This window comes from Calliphora vicina, chromosome 3 (assembly GCF_958450345.1).
Source record: "Calliphora vicina chromosome 3, idCalVici1.1, whole genome shotgun sequence".
Taxonomy (NCBI): Eukaryota; Metazoa; Arthropoda; class Insecta; order Diptera; family Calliphoridae; genus Calliphora; species Calliphora vicina.
In genome coordinates, this window is record NC_088782.1 from 27,430,009 (window position 1) to 27,451,931 (window position 21,923).

General features: G+C 31.2%; 4 protein-coding genes, 1 long non-coding RNA gene and 4 other non-coding genes across 10 annotated transcripts in view; 6 read left to right on the plus strand and 3 right to left on the minus strand.

Moving 5' to 3' along the window:
• LOC135956050 (uncharacterized) overlaps window positions 1–2,888 on the minus strand; it is a 43,915-nt gene extending 41,027 nt beyond the window's left edge. Inside the window, exon 1 of the long non-coding RNA XR_010576334.1 lies at window positions 2,030–2,888. This is a non-coding gene — a long non-coding RNA (uncharacterized LOC135956050). The remainder of the gene's footprint in view (window positions 1–2,029) is intronic.
• Window positions 2,889–3,230: 342 nt separating this feature from the next.
• On the plus strand, window positions 3,231–3,303 carry TRNAV-UAC (transfer RNA valine (anticodon UAC)). Its single transcript has one exon. It is a non-coding gene; the product is annotated as a tRNA-Val (tRNA).
• Window positions 3,304–5,180: 1,877 nt separating this feature from the next.
• On the plus strand, window positions 5,181–5,253 carry TRNAV-UAC (transfer RNA valine (anticodon UAC)). Its single transcript has one exon. It is a non-coding gene; the product is annotated as a tRNA-Val (tRNA).
• A 1,020-nt stretch (window positions 5,254–6,273) lies between these two features.
• TRNAV-UAC (transfer RNA valine (anticodon UAC)) lies at window positions 6,274–6,346 on the plus strand. Its single transcript has one exon. It is a non-coding gene; the product is annotated as a tRNA-Val (tRNA).
• A 2,932-nt stretch (window positions 6,347–9,278) lies between these two features.
• On the minus strand, window positions 9,279–9,442 carry LOC135956098 (U1 spliceosomal RNA). The gene has a single exon (XR_010576339.1). It is a non-coding gene; the product is annotated as a U1 spliceosomal RNA (small nuclear RNA).
• Window positions 9,443–11,959: 2,517 nt separating this feature from the next.
• On the plus strand, window positions 11,960–12,939 carry LOC135954975 (uncharacterized). Its single transcript, XM_065505236.1, has 3 exons — window positions 11,960–12,204; window positions 12,260–12,419; window positions 12,480–12,939. Exons 1-3 carry the CDS (start codon window positions 12,075–12,077, stop codon window positions 12,862–12,864), a joined length of 675 nt encoding a protein of 224 aa, XP_065361308.1. The 5' UTR covers window positions 11,960–12,074; the 3' UTR covers window positions 12,865–12,939.
• Window positions 12,940–13,638: 699 nt separating this feature from the next.
• On the minus strand, window positions 13,639–16,217 carry Klp64D (kinesin-like protein 64D). The gene has a single exon (XM_065503847.1). It carries the CDS (start codon window positions 16,083–16,085, stop codon window positions 14,049–14,051), a length of 2,037 nt encoding a protein of 678 aa, XP_065359919.1. The 5' UTR covers window positions 16,086–16,217; the 3' UTR covers window positions 13,639–14,048.
• A 1,147-nt stretch (window positions 16,218–17,364) lies between these two features.
• Window positions 17,365–20,654, plus strand: LOC135954848 (tRNA (guanine(37)-N1)-methyltransferase). Of its 2 annotated transcripts, none has more exons than XM_065505088.1 (3): window positions 17,365–17,408; window positions 20,189–20,365; window positions 20,434–20,654. In XM_065505088.1, the coding sequence occupies exons 2-3, from the start codon at window positions 20,207–20,209 to the stop codon at window positions 20,608–20,610; spliced, it is 336 nt and encodes a 111-aa protein (XP_065361160.1). In that variant the 5' UTR covers window positions 17,365–17,408; window positions 20,189–20,206; the 3' UTR covers window positions 20,611–20,654. The 2 variants fall into 2 exon arrangements, with proteins under 2 accessions (XP_065361160.1, XP_065361161.1); XM_065505089.1 differs by lacking the exon at window positions 17,365–17,408 and adding an exon at window positions 17,654–17,753.
• LOC135955363 (tRNA (guanine(37)-N1)-methyltransferase) lies at window positions 17,714–19,197 on the plus strand. The gene has a single exon (XM_065505716.1). The coding sequence runs from the start codon at window positions 17,714–17,716 to the stop codon at window positions 19,061–19,063; it is 1,350 nt and encodes a 449-aa protein (XP_065361788.1). The 3' UTR covers window positions 19,064–19,197.
• Window positions 20,655–21,923: the final 1,269 nt, after the last annotated feature.

Sequence of the window (21,923 nt, forward strand, 5' to 3'; positions counted from 1 at the left end):
CGTACTTAAAGTGTTAACAGAAACTACTCGAAGTTTAATAAAAAGTCAACACACTTCTCGTTTGCAAAAGCCACCAACATCATCATCAAGCAAATCAAATAAGAGATATACAAAATAATCTTCTTCTATATATATAAAAGAGTAATGTTACTGACGTTGACTGACTGACTGATTCATCATCGCACAGTCCAAACGACTGAAGCTAGAATCATGAAATTTTAACTGTGGGTTCCTCCCTCCCCAAAACGATCCGATAAGAAGGGATTTTTGGAAATTCCAACGGGGGTAAAAAAGGGTAAATTCGGTAACCTTTTATCTTAAAAACTAATAAAGATACAAAAAAACTTAAAATTGCATGTTACTTCATTTAAAAAAAAAAGCTGACAGGTATTTCGTACTTTTCCGAAATTCGAATCGTTTAGGGGAGAAAACGGGTAAAAACTGTATTTTGGTACTTTTTTGGCACCCTATGTATCTTTTAAACCAATAAACATATAAACAAATTTTAAATCGCATTCTTTACTTATTAAAAAATACAAAATATAAGTATGGTACTTTTTGGAAATTCGAACCCTTAAGGGATAAAAATTATGTTTATTTTTGGTACTTTTTCATAAAATATGTTGTTCTATAATTTGACATAGACATACGAATATTTTATTATGAATAACATTTTACCACCGCAATGGGGATAAAAAAGGTACCAAAAAGGGGATAAAATCGGGAAAAATACATTTTATTTGAAATTATTAAGCCAATTTTGATCATTTTTTTAACATTGGTTCCTGGATTCAAACAAAAATTAACTAACAGGGTGTTATTTGGAACTGGAGTGCCAAGGTGTATATTGGGCCAAATCCGGGTAAACAGTTTGGTACTTTTTTTAAAACATATTTTTTCTTGGGCACATTAACACAGATTTTAATATTATGAGACATATCTGTAGCATAAACAATTTTGGCAAAATGGAGTATTTTTAAATTTCAAGCTTTAGGGGTGTTCGAGGAAGAAAAGGGAAATTGGTACTTTTCTCCTAATGGTACTTTTTTAATATTTTAATTATTACACTTATAGACATTAAAGTTAGCTGATATGCATCTTAGTGAAGTTAGTGTTAGGAATAGGGGATAATATTTAGGTACCAAAATGTGTGAACTGAACTATAGGTACTTTTTTTGTTCTTCTAATGGTACTTTTTTGAAATTTCTATAACAATGAACTTAGAAACATGAAATTAAGCATATATGGTCCTAAGTGAGTGAGAAATCTAGGGGGAGACTTTATGGTACTTTTTCTTTATTCGATTGGTACTTCTTTTAATTTCTTCACCAATGAACCCAAAGCCATGAAATTAAGCTTATATGGACCCGAGTGAGTGGGAAACCACAAGTGGGGGATTTTTGGTACTTTTTATATATTCTAATGGTACTTTTTTAATTTTTTGTAATAATGGACATATAAATATGAAATTAGGCGTATATGGTCCCAAGTGAGTGAAAATTCAAGGGAATACTTCGTGGTACTTTTTCTATATTCTCATGGGTACTTTTTTGAATTTCCTATAATAATGGACCTAGAGTTTCCAAAAAATCGAAGAATTTCAAAACCGCGGTTTCGGTTTTGTGATAATTTATTAAATATTATGTATTATAGAAACAAAATTAGTTGATAATATAGGAAATTATATACAAATCTAAAATTCAAACTTGACGGGTTATGGTTTAGTGAATGCGAATTTAAAAGTGATAATCAATGGTACTATTTCCTTATTGCAATGGTACTTTTTGAATATTTTATAATAATAAACCTAAAAATTTTAAATTAGGAACACATTTTGCATTTTCTATAATAATGGACCCAGAAATATGAAATTAGACATTTTCAATTAGATTCACAAAGTGAGACTTGATAGTACTATTTCTTTCTTCTAATTGGGGTGGCGAAGAGCACCGGGTCAGCTAGTGTACGTATAAATTTAAAATTACTTATAAAAAAATAAACACAAAAAGAAATAAAACATAAAACTTACCAAAAATTCCAATATCTCGTGACTGACTCACAGCAATTAAATGAAATGGAGAGAATTTTATTTACGAAATACTTGTTGGATTAAAACAAATTCAGCCAATATTGTTTGTTGGGGACGTAGAACGAAATCATATAAAAATGTAAATTGCATTTAAGAAATTAAATGAAAATTTCAAATTTAACACGAACTCTGTTCATAGAAATTTATCACACTCACGCTCGTGTTAATAAAAACCCAAAGGGCTACATTGGAAACTATAAAAATAGTGTAAAACCGGGTACTAGACGTTACTGCCACCCAATAAAAGATCTCGCTACTCTGTGGCCCCTTTAAAAGGAAAATCCACTAAATTAACAAAAAGGTTGTTGTTGTTTGCGGTTTGTTTTGTTTACGCTCTTGCTTGCGTTTCGCCTCTCTTTCTGGCTTTGTTTTTTTTTTCTTGTGAAGAGTTGTTACCAACTGCTTTTTATTGAATTTATATTTAGATTTGTTGACTTTTTTATTTGTTTTATTTCTTAAATAAAATGTATTTATTCAATTTTAATTGTTAAACACTTTTTTTATTATGTTGCAACGCAGAGCACACACTTTTCGTTTATTATTTGTTAGATTTTTGTTTTATTTGTTTTAATTGTTTTGTACAAAAATATAATTTATCTCTTCCGCCAATTGCGTGTAGATATTTCAAATACTTTTACTATAATTTTCTATAGATTCACTTTTGTGAAACAAAATTTCATTTTATTTTTTATTTATACTCTTTCACACAATATATTGCACAAAATAACGAAATAATAAAATTATTTTTGTTAAAAAACACAATGAGATACACAAGTGACGGTGAAAAAAACACACGTTGTTTGATCAGCAGTGACAAAATATCAACTGTTTTGCCATATGATCGGTTCATCATCATACGTGTAGAGTTGAGATATTTTCATTGTTAATTTGTGTGAGTTTACAGTTTCACTCAATTAAATAAAGCGCTCAATTAATTTAAGAGTATTTTTTACTTTGTGCTAGACTCTCTGGTATTATTTCAATTTGTTTAGTGGTGTTTTAACTTTATATTTATATTAGAAAACATTTTGTTGTTTTTTATTTAATTTTTTAATACATACATAATTTGAAAATTGTTAGAATATCATTTCACATTTTTTCTTAATCACAGAGTGTTCATTAAATCATTGATCAAACATGCGGTTCCATAGTGTAGCGGTTATCACGTCTGCTTTACACGCAGAAGGTCTCCAGTTCGATCCTGGATGGAACCAGTGGCATTGTTTTTTATAGAATTATATTTTAGAAACATTTTATTTGTCTACAATCAGAATTTCAAACTAATTAATTTAAAAATGTCTGCTATTAATTCCATAAATATTTATTCTATGCAAAGTGTTATGAACATTTGAAATTTTTACATAAAAAGATATAAAAAAATTACAAATTTAATTTTTTTTTTTATATAAATTTTTAAATTTTATATATAAAAACCTAATTTGTAACACATTCATTTGTAGACGAATCGTTCCTTCAGAAATTCGACAAATTTATAAAAACAGGCTGGTAAGCCCATTGATAAATACACATAGATCGGAAACTCGCCTGTCAAAGACCTAACTCAGTTATCAAAAACCTAAGTGGGGAGATGTTAAAAGATCTGCAATCGTCTCTAGAAGGAAATACTACGAAAATCTAGGAAGGGAAGCAGATGATGCTGCCGGAGCAAACAACATGCGACATCTTTGCCAGATTATAAGTCGTCTATCCAAACAAAATTTTAACCACAACAATGCAGTAACCGATTGCAACGGACAACTACTTACTACTGTAGAACAACAAACTAAAAGGTGGAAAGAGCATTTTGAGAATATTACCAACGAAGTGAAAAAATCAAACATGAACCAAACCGATATTTTAACGGAAACCATAATCATTAATCCACCCAGTTTGCATGAGATCCTGATTACCTCACTGAAGAGAAACAAATCACCAGGTGAAGACGGCATATCAGCTCAAATTTTTCAAATTGACCCTATAGCTTCAGCTGAAATTATTCAGCCATTCATCACAGAGCGAAAGATTCCCAAATGAGTGGTTAAAAGGTACAATCGTTAAACGTCCTAAAGAAGGAGATCTAAGTGATTGTAACAATTGAAGGGGTCGCTTAAAACCTGTTAAGCAAGGTTTACGTGATGAACAAGCTGGCTTCCTGGCCCCATCAAAATTGCGTCGTCCAGGCCAATACGCTGCCCATCATAATCGATCAGTCCGTCAAATTGCGTTCTCCTCTCTATCTGGTATTCATATATTTATGGCCATAACAAAGATGTACCCATGATCCAAGTCCGGCATAATTGAAATAATAGTGAAGCATTCACCACAAAGGCTGGTGTGAATCAACCTTTACTATTTGCGTTTAACTTGGACAATATAACTATTTAGAGGATCTCAATTTCGCGGACCACATATGTCTACTCTGCTACAAACACGGTGATATGCAAAGCAAATTGAATGATCTTACAGTTCTCTCCAAAGCTGTAGGACTAGATGTGAACATAAGGAAAACCAAGGCAATGTGCATTAATAATAACAATGTCGATCCTTTTATAATAAACAACCAGGAAATTAAGTTTGTGGACACCTTTTGATATCTTGGATGTATGATGACTATATCCGTTGGCATAGATGAAGATGACCGTTCCGAAGTAGGCAAAGCGAAGCAACTATCTCTCCACACCAAGTTGCATATCTTCAATGCATGCATTGGCTGATTACAAATACAACCATGCGGAAAGTACAAACGCTAACCAACAAATTCCTTAGAATTATTGCAAGAAAAACCCTCGAAAGTATATCCAGAGTTGCACTGGACTGGAACTCGCAAGGCAGCAAAAGAAGAGGCCAGCCAGCGAACACTTGGCGAAGAACAAATGCAAATAACGGAATTCAATAGAATCGAAATGATAGTATGACCTACTTACAAAAAGAAAATTTATTTTATTATAATAAATGCATCACAACCTTTTTCGTTTTCGAAATCAATTTCACATGTCTGATAGTTTGGTTTTGAATGTTTCAAGGGAATCTGTTATTTTTTAAATTCCCTTCATATATTTAACAACCAACATTGACCGAGCATCCAATATGTGGTTCCATAGTGTAGCGGTTATCACGTCTGCTTTACACGCAGAAGGTCTCCAGTTCGATCCTGGATGGAACCAAGTGGCAAACTTTTTTTTATTTTTTTAAACTATTTTTTATGTTCTTCATTTAATTATGTATTTATAAATAAAACATAATTTATGTTAACAAAAAGGGTATCGGCTTTCGTTAAAATAACTTTTCACTCAATTTACAGAAACGTATAGTACATCTTGTTCCCATAGAACGAGTGTGTTCTCATTTTACTTCATGTTTGCCATGAGTTTTTGTTATGAGTAGTAGGTAATAAATTCATAATAAAAAATTCTTATCAGAAATGGAAAAAAGTACCTAAATAATATAATAAACGTATAAACATTTTCACTAGGGATGTAAACTGTTTGATTGTAAAAAAAATCCATTAGATAGATTTCCATTGTAATTTTATATGAAAGTGTGTTTTTGTTTTGGTCTCATGTGTTTGTTATTGCGTCTAAAGGTACAGTTAATGCCAAAATTTGCTTTTAGATTAAATAGACAGACGACTCTACAGTCATCATAAATTACAATGCGGTAGCAAAAATAATAAATAAAACTATCTTGAATTAATCATTGTTTAACAACAATTTAATCGTAAACTGCATTATTATCATTAGCAAGCAGTTGGCGATGAATCACAATTTTGGGTTTACTTTTAGCTATTTTCAACTCATCTTGTGAAACATTTGTAAATATTATTGGCGCTTGTTTAACACAAATATTGTTGTTTACTTGTTTTTTTTTCAAGCACTTCTTAATTAACAATAAACTGTGAATATATAATTTCACAAATCAAGAAGAAATTTAAATACATATGAAGGTATGTATCTATTAGATATGTATTCTTTCAGTTAGAAGCGCAACTAAATTAAAAACTAACAAGTTTGTTATTCTAAAACGAATCTATATTTTTTTAATTAAACAAATCTAACTATGAAGTGGCAACACTGATTCTGATTTCCTCCTCTACTAATTTTCTACGGTTTGTTTTCTGCTTCATTTTAATTCACCACTGGGGTGAATTTCTTTCATATACGTTTTTTGCCACCAGTTTGTCAGTTGGTTCCATAGTGTAGCGGTTATCACGTCTGCTTTACACGCAGAAGGTCTCCAGTTCGATCCTGGATGGAACCAAGGGAATTTTTTTTTAAGTTTCATTCATTATTTCAATATCGGAAAATATTTCTTATTTGGTTTTTAATAAAAATATTTATCATATTTTTCGTTAATTTTAAAAAAAATTCAATTATAATAAAAAGTGTATTAAATATACAACAGGCTTTTTTTCTAATTTCAATAAATATATACGAGTATCTGTCAGTACTGGACAGCGTTGCCGCTTTGGTCCAATTGGACCAAAATTGGTAGTTTTAAGTTAACAAATTGACTTTTGGTAGTTTGGTTGGTTTGTTCCGCTTTTTGTCGCATTTTGGTAGGTTTTTTGAATATGTATTTTTAAGAACAAATTAACAAAAAACATAATAAAAAAACTATGTTAATCCAAAATAATAAAATTATTTATAAAATATGAAGACAGAATTATCTTAAATTTTTAGTTTAGTCAAGTAAATGTGCAGTGTTCAGTTCATAAAATGCCAAAGGCCTTGCAATACTAAAACTTTTAACGTATTATTCATTTAATTTACACATTTTAAATATTTCAAAATTATTGTATATTGTTAAAAGAAGTAATAAATAGTGAGCTAAAACATTTTTCTTTTATAATTTCAATAATTTATTTTCCTGAGTGATTTTCAGAAGTGGGCAGCTATGACCAATTATGTACCGATCGCCATGAAACTTATTTGTGTTGAATTTTGTGGGGATACCAACACTTTTAGGAGTTTTATGCTCCTTAAAATAAGTTTTAGAAATGGGCCTTATATGGGGCTTACGGTCAATTATAAAACGTTTCACACACAATTTTTAGATGTGACATATTTATGATTGTAGTGTAATTAAATAATATTCATCCTCAGGATAATGCTATAGCAGCAATAATATAATTTTAATTTAACTATTAATTTCGAAAGGAATCCAAATAGCATTTCACAAATATTTAAAATTTGGTAGTTTCTAATCTGAAATTTGGTAGGAAAAATATTTTATGAGTGGCAACGCTGGTACTGGAGTAAAAATATTTGGTAATTTTTATACGTAGATATTGATTTGAAATTAATGTCAAGTTGTATTTTAGGTAAATTTATCTGCTGTGTAATTTACACCGTAGATATCTGTTGAAATTACGGGTATATGTTAAGAAACAAGCAGTGTTGCCACTTCATGTGTAATTACACATATTGTGTGTAATTTTAACTTGGATGTGTAGCCCATGTGTAATTGAGTGAATGTGTAATTCATGTGTAATTTTAAATTCCAAAAATATATTGTCAATGTATGTCTTTTATCTATATTTTGGATTTTAATTGATTGAATGAATTATGGATTGTTAAGATTTCAAAACCGACTGAAATAAATATGTACATTTATATGAGGGAAAGTAGCTATATCCTCTATTTTAGTTGATAAATACAAATCCAGTATCTCTAAATGTATTCATATTTATTATATTGTACTCGCTTGTTACTCACTATAATGGAATTATATGTACTAGGAAATCCCGGTGGCCGAAATTCGAAAACAATAAGTTTTATTAATATTGGTGGACAATAACATACTTAAAAGTGTACCACAAAAAAACGTTTGGTCTATTTATATATAAGATGAAGATATGAATCAAGTTTGAACTAAATTAACATTAAGGTTTGCAGAAAAATACGATAAGTAATTTGGAGATTGCTATATTTGGTTTTTCAGATGGATATTTCGGCGTTTGTGATAGTTTTGTTTGCGTAATATTGGTAACAGAAACTAAATTTTAGTTTATATACATATAAGACTTTTAACATGAAAAAAATATAAAACAACAAATACTATTCAATAACTGTACATTTTTTATAAGTTATTACAAATTGTTATTGGAAAAACGTTAATTTTCGTTATCTTGGAAATTAACGTTTTTCCAATAACAATTTGTAATAACAAAAATCGAAAATTTGTATTTTTATAATTTTAAATTGTTTATAGAATAAGGGTAACGGCATTTACAGATAACGGTATAAACTATTATATCGGTAACGGTAATTGCAGTTATTTCGGGGTAACGTTAGCCAATCTTAAGAAAAAAAACAAGAACGTAGGAATTTGAGTGAGAAAAATTTATTTACAAATTGTTTCCAGTTATTTTTTATACCCGCAAGAACCGTTTTAAGTTTATGCTATTGTCTGTGTGGTTTCTGGTTTGTGTTTTAAATAATAAACAATAAAATTGACTTACTTTTTGGAAGCTTTATTTCAAATTTATAACTACAAATTTTAAAAATATAAACGTTACAACATTTTATGGTAAAGTATTTACTGGGAAGGAAAATGATCAGAGCTATAATTTTTAAACAAATAGTAAAAAATATTTATCTTTGAAACTGAAAACAAAACTGATTTCAAAGCACTTAATATAAATTAGAAATAAATTAAAATGGACATTGATTAATAATTGTTAAAGGCGTATTTGGGATTGACATATTTGACTGATCTCAAGAATTCATTAAATTAGAAAAGTTCACTAAAAAATCCAATTCCTGGATAAATTAAAATCACCGCAAGTGAAAATTGTCCATTGACAATAAAGTGATCGTATTTGGTCCAAACATCCCAGAGTTCACTGTGACAAACCTTTTATATTCATGACAATTTTAGACAATTTCTCCTATTGAAATCACGAAAATTTATTTACATGTGTAAGTTTTTCTCGTATGTGTAATTTTGGCATGAGGCATGTGTAGTTTATAATTGTCTTGGTGGCAACACTGGAAACAAGTCAGATTGCTATATAAATAAATCCTTTGCAAGTTTCAAAACGATAGTCTAGCGAACGGATATTCAGAATCGTATAAAAATTATATATTTTAAAAATTAAATGTAGTTATTTTACAACTAATTTTCCTTTACGAAAAACACGAGTTTTTTCCTTTTAAATCAAAAATATTATTGAAATTTATTATTTAATGTCGGGACGGCGCGAACGCCATTCCCGGCTACCAAAAATTACACGCACGAGTTATTCGCATTAGGAATAATCGCGGAGGTCAACTCAGCCGTAGTGCAATGGCCAAGCCTCACTCCGGGGGAACCGCCTTCATGATCACGGTAACCCCTACGCCAGGTAAGTATGCTTTTCTCCGCTCAAACTCAACCTCTTATACAAACACTTCACTAAACTAATTGAGAATTGTAGGGAATAAATGTGTTTTTTCGTACAAACAAACCAAAAAAAACCAACCACACAGATCAAAATAAACAGATGGTTGGTTGCCAGCAATAAGAGAAATACAAATCAAAGCGGCGTTATTGTTACTACCAAATGTGTAATGTGTTTTTGTTAACAAAAGTTTATTCCACATATACAATTTGAAATACATATGTATTTAGTTTTCATTTAATATGTGGATAGAATTAAGTAATTTTAAAATTAAGATGCGTATTGTTTTTAATGTAAACTTTAGAAGTTTTATTGTCTCGAATATAAATTAAAGAGAATTTTATAAATCCCTGGTGTAGTGTTATATTGTTGAAGTGGTAATACTATAAAATGGTGGTGTTTTTTGTTTAGTTTTTTAATACAAACAGTGCTGCCATTTTTGATTTTTTTTAGAACTGTCTTTTAGTAAAACGGTGTCTAGTCATCTCAGATATTTATCAGAGCAGGTAATAAATCGGCATCAAAATTGTAATAAATGAGGGAGATACACATATGTTATAACTTATACAACAAGGCGAATTTATACAAGGTGCTATCAGTTCTACAAATACAACAATTGGTCTTAACAAATGTCAAAAAACAAAAATGAAAAAATAAACAAATATGTATTAAAACTTAATGTAGTGTAGATAATTGTATAGTGAGAGCTTTACTTATTTATGTAAAAAATAAATAGTTTGTTAATACGATTAGAATATGTAGATATTTAAATATAAAAACAAGCTTTGACAACTGTTAAAACCAAAAAGCGAAAAAAAAATTATCAGCTGTTTGACTGACTCCACCTTGTATACATTCGCCTTGTTATACAATAAGCAGCAATATCAATTCAATCACGCATAATCTGCGAAATAGGAATAAGGTCCTCAAAGCACTAGTCGGCAGTAATTCATGTATGGACAAAGAAACCTTACAAAACGATTGGTCTTCGTTGAGTAATACTGAGTGGAGAAATATTCAAAGCTGTCAAAACGCAGCCTTAAGGACCGTCACAGGCTGCCTTCAAATTACCTCCAGCACAACATCATGTTGACGCAACAGTTCCTTCTGGGATGTCACCGGAGTAGTCATCCAAACTTCAACATCACACTGTAGGAGTATCCCCAGAGGCATGTAAGACAGAACCTACGGAAATACGAGGAGAACATACAGAGGTATGTACAGAATCCATTTGATCGCTCGTATATGACAGCTTTCAACGAAATTCACAGAGACGCCATCAATTCCGCGGTAGCAGGATACCGTATGAATGTCGTACTTGTAGATCGCCCACCACCGATAGCAGACGCCGAGAAGATTCTGCCGCGTAAAACAAGAGTTGTTCTGGCACAACTTAGATCAAGATGGAGCAACAGACTTAATATGCCTTTTGGTACCGCATAGACCGAGCCGTCCTCAACTTAAACCCAGCATGTGGTCAGGGTCCTCATGACACCCTCCACATATTTAACTGTTTAGCCAACCCTACTTCACTACGTCCTATGAATTTATACTCATACTGTTGAAGTAGCATAATTTCTTGGACTTGAACAACATGCAGAACCACCAGAACACCCAGATTGATTATTGTAAAATTGTTTATGCTATTACAATAACAACAATAGTCTCCTTTGAAATATTTTGAAAACATTTTGCACGATCAAAAAATATTTCCGTGGCAACACTAATAACAAATTCAATAAAGTTGATACGATCGTACATTTATTTAATACTATTTTTAATGTATGTACAAAAGTACCGTAGCCTTTCAGCGATTTAATTTATTTGATGCTCTGGTACGAAACCATTTAAAAGTTTCCGATCGAATTCGAGTTCGTCAGAAAGTGACATTCGTCAAAATTTTGTAAAAGCTTTATTTTTTAAGCACAAATAATAAAAATAAATAAATTCTTAATTAAATAAATCAAAAATATTTAGACCCGTAAGTCTCTTGCGCAATTTTAAAAACAGTATTTAAATAGAGAAATTTTTTAAGATATCGGAAAAAGTACCATTATTTACCCAATGTTACAACTTTCAATCGATTTCCGGCACGTGTTCTAGTTATCCGTTTTCACTTAAATTTAGCAGTAATCATCCAAAGCAAATCTATTTTTAAGGGCATGTCTACTGTGCATAGCTGGGTCTATGTCAAATATGTATATGATATTCGAGAAAACATTAATTCTTAAAATAGTTTTACAAATAAAATTACTTTTATCAGAATGTTCAAACAAAATATGTACATATTATTGTGATTTGTTGTGATTATAGGAATAACCCTGTATCAGCTGCTCACTGACAGCACCTAGAAGATTATAAAATGTCAGTTTTTAAAGTATTTTTAGATTTTCTCCTATTTATCTCAATTTAGCATTTATTTTGTATACCAACAATTTAATATTTGTTAAAATTGTATTTCTTGTTTAATTATTTAACTTTTGTTGCTATTGATTACAGTTCTTTAGCAACTTGAAAATTTGAATACAGCAGTGCTGTTTTGAAATTGATGGCTAGTTATTTTTGTGGTGTTTTATTTTTTAATTAAAATTCATGTATTAAAAAATGGAGTTAAAAATAATAGAATTTGTGCGAGAAAATCCAGTATTGTGGGACAAACAGCATAGTGATTACAAAAATATCAAACTAAAGGACAAGAAATGGAGTCAAATATCTGCAATTTTAGGAATAACTGGTAAGAAGTCCGTTATTTTAATATGTACCTATATATAACCTTAAATTTTATTCAGATCGTGCTGCAAAAAAACGTTGGAAAACAATTAGAGACCGTTACCATAGAATTTCGAAACAAGAAGATAATTTTTTCGGAAATAACCAAAACAATATTACCAAATACAAGTACGCAGATAAGCTAGAATTCCTAAGAGGCAATACATCTCAGATTATAAAGTAAGTAACTCAAACTAAAAGTGATTGTGATTCTCATAAAAATTATATTTCTTTCTTCAGCTCTATAAATATCATTCATACAAATTCAAATAATAATTGCAACGACTTGATAACTGAACATGATGAAAATTGTTTGAAATATATTGATGCAATTGACGAAAACAACTACAACGAAACAACAATGGAGTCATTAGAAAATGACTACCAAGATGATCCTACTACCCACATAGAGCCTGAAGAAGAGTGTAATGATTCACACCAGCAAAATGTGGTGATAGAATCAAGACAAGCGATAAATTTTAATAATTCTCCAGCACATCTCTTTATGCTGAGTTTGGCCCTTCAAATAGACAAGGCGAATTTAAGCACTGAATCACTTTTGGATCTTCAAATTAAAATGTTTAATCTAGTAAAGGAAGAAATAAAACTGCAGAAATTAAAATAACTGATTTTTTTGGTATATTCCAGTATTATCTAGACAAAAAAATTATATTGAAATTTTGTGTACGAGAATAATAATGTCCAGTAAAACCTGAATATCTGTTTAGTAATGAATATATTTTTTATTTAAAAAAATTTAGTAAAAATATAGTCGATAAGACGATGTTAATATATTTTATAGATACAAGTCATTTAAAATAACTTATCGCTTTAACAAGCTCCAAACTAACAGAAATGTTTTACAGATCTAAAGACATTTATCGCGATTTTTGTTCCATGGGTCATTCCAAGAAACTTTGCCGAAGAAACCATTGCTATATTTATTCTTTCAAATGGGTATTCTGAAATTTTGACTAAATATTTATTATCTCTAGATCCCACATGGTCCCACAATGGCTTTTAACTATGGAAAATTAGTTAAAAGCATTCATACATAAAATTTGAACTTTGAACCTCGATAAAAGAAAAACCAAAGCGAATTTAAAATTGTTTAGCAACTTCAAATTGTGTATGACCATAAAGAACATGTGAACCAAGTTGTAACAAATTTGGAACAGGTGCAATGCAAAAATTTACAACAAATTTTAAATATTTTTGCTTTTATCTGAGGTGCCGTACATAAACTATCAGGCCAATTATGAATAAAAATTTCCTGGGAGTTTTTTCCCTTTTCTTAGTTTTAACATTGAATAGAAAAAATGGGAAAAGGGAAGAACTCCCGCGACATTTTTATTCTTAATTTGCATGATCAAGATACCCTTTAACTAAAATACAAAACTTTTTGTTCCTTCTGCATTTTTTTATATAAATTTTAAAATTTTTATTATATCAGTATTATGTATATAGAATGTATTAAAGAACCACATACATGCGTACATTTCAATATAGTATATTTAATATTAATAATTGAGATTGTGATAAAAATGATAAACAAAAAACTAAAAAATATTGCACTTAATTTAATAGATTATAAAAAAAAATTAATAAAAAAGCAGCTGCTAAATTACTTAAACATAAACTTAAATTTGAAACTTATGTGGAAAATAGTACATGAAAGCAATAATAAGTTAAAAATAGTGCTAAAATAAACCAGCATTGAGTACGTAAAAGTGATGCAAAGAATCCCGACGACAATTGAGTTGAATCGAAATATGCTCTCCTCTCCTTGGGTGGGTAAAAGATATCACCTCAATATCGCCGGGCGGTAGTTGGTCGGGGAACACCTGATGTACGGGGGCGAGCAGTAGCAATCGATGATTTAGCTCTAACGGGCTGGGTAACCGATTCGGAATTGTAACTGAGATAGACATGCGAAAGATCAATGAAATCAATTGAGTCTTTGGCCGAGGCCTTTGAATCCGTAATATGTTTGCGCATATTGTTGCCAGTGTAGGCTACACATTTCAGTTGCCATTCACCAATGTCTTCGTTCCAATGAGTGTATTGATTGATCATCGATTGGTATTCCTTGGGTATGTAGGAGTTTAAGACCAATTCACATAGGGCCAATTCTCGCGATAGTGAGCGTATGTTTTCGTATATAGCCTCCTTTTCACGTTGGTGTTCTTGCTGCTGATCGGCCAGTTCGGACTTGACACCCATTAACATTTGCATAACACGATGTATCTTCTTCGTAATGCCCGTATTGGCTTCTTGCAGTGACGAATAGCGCTCTTCAATATCAATACGCTCGGTTTCCTTCTGTTGTAGAGTTTCTTTTAGAGTCTGTTCGGCCTTTTCTCGTTCTTCTAGCTCGCGTAGTGACTGCTCTAAGAGTTTCTCCTGGCATTGGGCTTTCTCTAGGAGATTTTCTCCTCCCACTAGGATTTTACCCTCCAATGACATAAGCTTATTGCGTAATTGTTCTTGTTCGGTTTTGGTCTTTGAAATTTCCAGCTGATGTTCGTGTTTACGTTTTTCCAAAGCTTCTTTTTTGGCGTATTTTTGCTCTCGTTGTTTTTGTTTTTCCATTGCTTTTTCGGTTAATTGGTTTTGAGCTTCGGCCAGCACTTCTACTTCAATTTCATCATCGTCGTCTTCTTCCTCGGCTTCCTCTTCCTCTTCGATTTGTGGCTCTTCATCGTAACCTTCTTCCAGCTGCTTTCGCAAACGTTCAATTTCTTCTTGGAAGTGCCGCAGAAGAGCATCTTTGGGTTCTTCATTAATGTGCATGCGATTTTGTATGTTTTTGGTGCGGCTGGCGTAACGCAAAGTGGAAATTGTCTCCATGTAGTTGGTGTCCGCCGGTGAAATGGTGGCACACATGACGGTCTTTGAATTGCCACCCAAAGAATCTTGCAAAAGACGTGTCAACTTTGAATTTCTATAGGGTATATGAGAACTTTTACCATCCACCAAGGCACTAATAACGTTTCCCAATACTGACAGTGATAGATTAATCTTAGTGGCCTCCTTTAAACGCTGACCAGTGGCCTGAGTTTTGCTTTGTCTTTCCGAACCAGCCAAATCTACCAACTGTAATTTACCCATACGCACATGCTGCTGACCACCTTCGGCCAATTCACTGCGTTCTACTGTTATGGAAAATATTGCATGAGATCTTGAAGACTCAGAATTCATTTTGGTGGCACCTACTACACGATTCTTATTTCCCAATTTCATTATATTTTCCAAATCATCGGCATTGTGCACCACATAACCACTCAAGTCCTTTACAAAGACTCCAATATCGGGCCGTTCTTTTACTTCCAAACTCTTGGTAACATCTTTACCCAACAAATCTCTGACCTCTTCATTATAAATTTCCATATAACTCACTCTTACCAAAAATTTTTGATTTTCTTTAGCCTTGGCAATGTGACCAAAAATATGTGCAAAGGCGTTGGGTATTATGCCCTTCGTTTGAGGTGACTCGGGGTTGCCCGACATAGTATATGTTTTACCAGTTCCTGTTTGTCCATATGCCAGTATAGTGCCATTGTAGCCCTCCAACACTTTTTCAACTATGGGCCTTGCAGTGTCGACATACAAATCCAACTGACTGCTCTCAAAATCGAAAACATTATCGAAATAATAGTTTTTGGGTGGCTCATTGGCAGTGGCATTGGGCTTTACCACTGTTATGGCTCTTTTTAATTTGTCAATTTTAATGACACTCAATGCACCTGCATGCAGTTCATTTTTATCCATGGGTCTTGCCCGCACAACTACACGCACATTTTCGACTTCAGCTTCTGGTTCCTGATTCGTTTGTTCGTTGGTCATTTTTAATTGTTTCTATATTTATTAATTGAGATTTTTAAAGTATTTTCTTTAATTTAAAGAGAAAATTTGGTTGCTTAGATAATTTCCCAAAATAATTATTGATTTTTTTTGGCTTACAGCTGACGCATTTTCTTTTCGTATTTTCCTTTTTTGTTGTTTTTTATTAGCATGTTCTCTTTCTATTATTTTCTATACATGATTTCATAACCAAAACAAACCTGAATAAAGACCAGAGTTGTTCTAAATGTTAGGAAAATGTAAGTGGTAATTTAAGTAATACACTATTTTTTATCATTCAAGCATTTTAAATAATTTTTTCAATTTTTGAAATTTTTGATTTTTGAAATATAATTAACAAAAATGTACATTTTCATATTCGAATTTTATACATAAACATATGAAGTTCTGAAAAAAGTTCTACTAAAGTCGAAAAGGTCGATTTAAATAAAAGAGACATTTTGTAAATCACGTCACAAAGTGATATTTATATGGAAAGCAAAAACAAAATTTGAAAAATTTGTTTTTGTTTTCTTTACAAATTCTGAACAGAACGAACGCACCAAAATTCAAGCGTTGATTTGCCTTTCATAATTTGAAAATTTTGTATATAAAACAAAAACAAATTTTAAAAATTTTTGAAATTTTGTTTTTGATTTCCATATAAATATCACTTTGGTGACGTGATTTACAAAATTAGGGCCTAAAAGACACGCGGTTGGTGCAAACGTCGTAGAACAGGAACCGTTATACGAAGCCTTACATCACACACGTGCCAGAGTGAGACGCAAAATTGTCGAAGGGAAAAAAACGAAAACGGGCCTGATTGCACTTAAAAAATAATTACAATGACGCGCGAGTTGTTAATCAACCCAGACCTACTTTGTGACAGGCTACGTAACTCGGTAAGGTTTTTTTTTGCCAAAAAATCAAATTTTTGACTGAATTACGGTTATTTGGTTTCACTTATGCTGAATTGACACCATAACCCCCAATTTCTCAATATCTGGTTATCGTTTTTCGTAATTAAACCTCCAATTAACATTTTTTTTTGTATGAGAACTGTCAGTTTATCGTCACGATAAAAAATAACCAGAGATTGAGAAAATGGAGGTAACTATTGAATGAGACTTCGGAAATTTTCATATGTATATAATCGAAAGGTTATTTTAGAGGCAACGGTACCTTCGCGATAACGGCAGCAAACCTTGCTTCCTGCTTATGAAACTCTTGAAAATTTCCTACAGGGCGTTTTACACTACATGTGTTTAATTAGTACCATTTTTTACAATTGTGTGTTTTGGTTAAGTGCAGTGCGGAGAGGAGGTAATTTCTAATAATATTTAAGCAAAAATATAAAATTTTTATAACAAATTTCTTTAAAAACTAAAGAAAATTTATATCAATTATTACAATAAAAAGGAAGTACACGAAAACTTCATCAAATTATACTATTTGTACAAATATTTTTTTCGTAAAAACAAAAACAACGCCACGTTTTTTGTGATTGTAAAATATTCCATTAAAAACACTTGATGCTATACGGACAAGTACAAATTGGAGTTTTATTAAAGTTAAAGCATTTGCTAAAGCATACATCAACGTTAAGAAACAGACATTATTGGAAGAACATGGATTGTGATTTGTTAAAACCACCGGGCGAAGTAAGAGGTATGACGGTGTTGACGGTTGAAAAATTTAATAAAACCATACAAGTTCCACGTTTGTGGGTGCCAGAAGAAAAATCACAACGTGTGCTGCCGCTAGTGAAAAAATTGCTATTGAAAATGGAAAAATTGAAACCGGTGAAGCCATTGAAATTCAACGAACAAGAGGGTAGAGAAATTTTATTACACCCTCAGCCGGTAAAGAGCTGGCATGATTTGCCCACTAATGACTTGGAAAAACATGAAATTAAAGAGCATAATTTCGGTTTAACAGATGTAAATTTAAGCTACCACAACTGGAGAGCAGATGAGATTATCAAATCTGTGTTGCCTGTGGATGAAGAGGGCTTAACTTCTTATTCTAGAATTGGTCATATTGTGCATCTTAATCTAAGGGATCATTTAATGGCCTACAAAGATCTTATAGGCCAAGTGTTGTTAGATAAAGTGGCCGGTTGTAAAACTGTGGTTAATAAAGCCGCCTCTATAGACAATACCTACCGCAACTTCCAATTGGATTTATTGTGTGGCGAAGCCCAATATCAAGTGGAAACTAAAGAAAATAGTGTATTTTTTGAATTTGATTTCTCGAAAGTGTATTGGAATCCCCGTTTATCTACCGAACATGAAAGAATTGTACAATTACTTAAAACCGACGATGTTTTATATGATGTTTTTGCTGGCGTCGGACCATTTGCAGTGCCAGCTGCCAAGAAACGTTGTCACGTACTGGCCAATGACTTAAATCCCGAAAGCTACAAATGGTTGCAACACAATATGAAACGTAACAAATGTTTGAGTCAAGCTCAGGTGTTTAACAAGGACGGCCGGGATTTTATACTTAGAGAAATTCGAGAAGATCTGCTTAAGAGATGGCAACAGCCTCTAAATAATAGCAATTATAAAATTCACATTACCATGAATCTGCCAGCCATGGCTGTAGAATTTCTTTCAGCATTTAGAGGTATATTTGAAAACGACACTTCTATAGATTTTAGCCAGGAGAATTTCAATTTTCCTTTGGTACATGTTTACTCGTTTGCCAAGGGCTCAAATACCAAAGAATTGGTATTGAAACTGGTGGAAGATAATTTAAAAATGTCATTAAAGGACAATTTAGAAGGAGTGCACTTTGTGCGCAATGTGGCACCTAACAAGGACATGTACCGGGTATCGTTTTATCTTACAGAAGAGATTTTAAAGCAAACAATTGTTGCGACTGAAGAAAACACTGATAAAGATGCGATCAAACGTAAAGCTGAAGTAGACGATGATGTGTTGGAAAACTCAAAATGTAAAATTAAATTTTCTTAGTTTTTAAAGCTGTTGAAACTGTAATTTGTTTTATTGATATTTTAATTAAATAAATGTTTATTTTTTACTTTAAATATTACAATTTTGTGTAGAAAATTAAATAAATGTCTATTTGAAGATTCGAAAATTCCTAATTACTGGAAATTTATTTAATTATTAAGATTAAAAATGTTCTGAGATGAGGTCCAAATAAATATTATTAATGGAAAATGGCCATGAGTGGTAAGGGGATATATATATTAAATTTGTTATTTCCACATTTTTCGTTTTCGATCCTATAAAGTGTATATCAGGGCACACTTAGAAAGGTGACTGCATCACTACAACAATACAAAAACAACAGGTACTTCGTTTTCCTGTTGTCTGTTGAAATCTACTTTTGGAAGCCCGCAAATAACTTACATACATGATTTATACATCAATATACATATCTGCTATAGTTTTATTTTGGTTGCTATTAAAATTCGGAAAAATCGGCCCACAAATAGCTGAGATATATGCCAAAAACCACGACTTCTTCGATTTTTAATTTCTTTTTTATCTATAGCTGGATTAAAATAAATAATATGGATAAATAATGATAGACATTTCAAAGACAATTTTAACGAAAAATAAGTTTGAACCCAAAATTTATTTAGCAAACAATAAAGAAAAACTATTTTGATTAAATTTGGATAAGATTTGAATTAACAAAACTTTAACCCTCTAACCGGCAAGGCTGCCTTTAGGTGGAGTATGTTTCTCCCGTTATAACGGTAAATATGTGTAAAGAGACAAACAATTTACTTATTGTGATAAATATGAACGTGCACTTGTCTTTTGTTTTTTTTTATTCGAACGTATTTTTTTTTTATTCAAACAATAACCTGGTATATTTTTTTACCTCAAAATAAATAGTTAGAGGGTTAACTATTCAAAGGACGAATGCATTTTACTATGAATTAATTCAATAATGAATGAATTATATTCAAATTAAGCCTTTGAATGAAGCTAAAATTTAATTAATTCAAAACTCTGGCATTAACTCTCGCTTAGTTTGTAATTTTTTTGATTTCAATATATTCATAATAAGCAATGCAATACATTCAAAAACATGTACTTAAATTTTATTCCACTTTATTACAGTTTCAACTATATACAATAATGGGTCGTAGGTCTAAACAAAAAACTAGCGGTGGTAATAAACCAGGAGCTAATTCTACAATTGCTATCAACAAATCTAAAAAAAATAAAAATCTGTTTAAAGTAGCCGATTCTAAGCAGAAAAAGAAACCCAAAGAAGTCCAGGGAAAACTTAAAAAGGTAATTTATATTTAAACCTAAAGCAAAAGTTCTTAACTATTAAATATATCTTTATATTATTATTGCAGCTTAAAGAGGCAGTCACCAAAAAACAGGAAAAAGTCGATGCCAATCTACGTGATTTACACAAGGATTTAGTTGTTAAGAAACCTCAAGCCTCTACATCGAAACCTTTAAAGCCCACCAAAAAGCCTGCTCCTAATACTAAAAACCTTTCGGATAAGTTAGGAAATTTCAAATTCTGAACACAAGAAAACAGTTTTTGCAATATTTTAACAGTTTTCTTTTTTCTTCTTCAAGTAGTTATAGTTTGAGTTCTATTTTAATTGTAGATTTAGAAGAATTTTAATTATGTTAACAATTAAAAATATGTAAACATTACATATGTAATAAACGTTATATTAAAAACCTATAATAATGAAAAATAATTTAAAAGAACATAGATTTGTGATGTGATTTATAGCAAATTTAAATTGCTTAAATTATATTTAAATTTTTTGATATTAATATTTCGAATTAATATTAAGATAGGAAACTCTCCCGTCAAAGACCTAACCAGGGCACACTTAGAAAGGTGACTGCATCACTACAACAATACAAAAACAACAGGTACTTTGTTTTTGTTAAAAAGTAGGTGAACTGTCAAAGTTGCCTGTTGTTGTTTTTGCTTTTGGGTTTGTTGCATTTTTCGCCACAACAACCACAAGTGAATTGACAATTCAAACTGAATAAAAAAACTAATCAGCTGTTTCATCGCAGTCACCTTTCTAAGTGTGCCCTGGACCTAACTTACTCAGTTGTCAAAAACATAAGTGATACGAATGCATTAGAAAAGAAATAAAAACAACACTAGGTGTGATTTTTTTGAGTAATTATTTTGATTTAGTCGATCAGATACAGAATCTCTACATAAAACCTCGCCGTAGCTATCAATTATCTCTTATAGCTTAGGAGATATTCGAATTTGAAAATTTAATTTTCAACATTTTTACCCACCCTACACTAGTTTTTTGGTGACCGCTGTTCCAAATATTCTCCGATTTAATCCATTTTTCTTTTATAGGATTAACAATAGATATATATATCAAATAAAGAAAGAAATGGACTCATGACTGAGTCCAAAGTTACATGCATTTGAATATAAAAAAATTAAAAAAGGCGATTTTTCGCAATTTTTTTTTGGGAAAAAAGTACTTTTATTCTTTTTAAGTTATCTAAAAATTTTCTAAGAGGATGTATAATGAATTTGTACTTTTTGAAAAGCTAACTTTACGCCAAATATTTTAAATGAAAAAACATTTATAATTTTTGATACCGACGGGATCAGGTCCATTCAAAAAATGCCTATTTTTTATGTAAAATTCAACTTTAGGGCAAAAATTCTCAAATCGCATACTCGATATCAAAATATAGTAACCTATTTTAGATGGCCCAATAAGTTCTTAATTATTTTGTAAAGGGTTCCGATAACCCCGCCCCTATTATGGATATTATAGCCAAAAAACTAAAAAATCCCATTTTTGGGATTTTTCAAGATTTTTTTGGGAATTGCGGGATA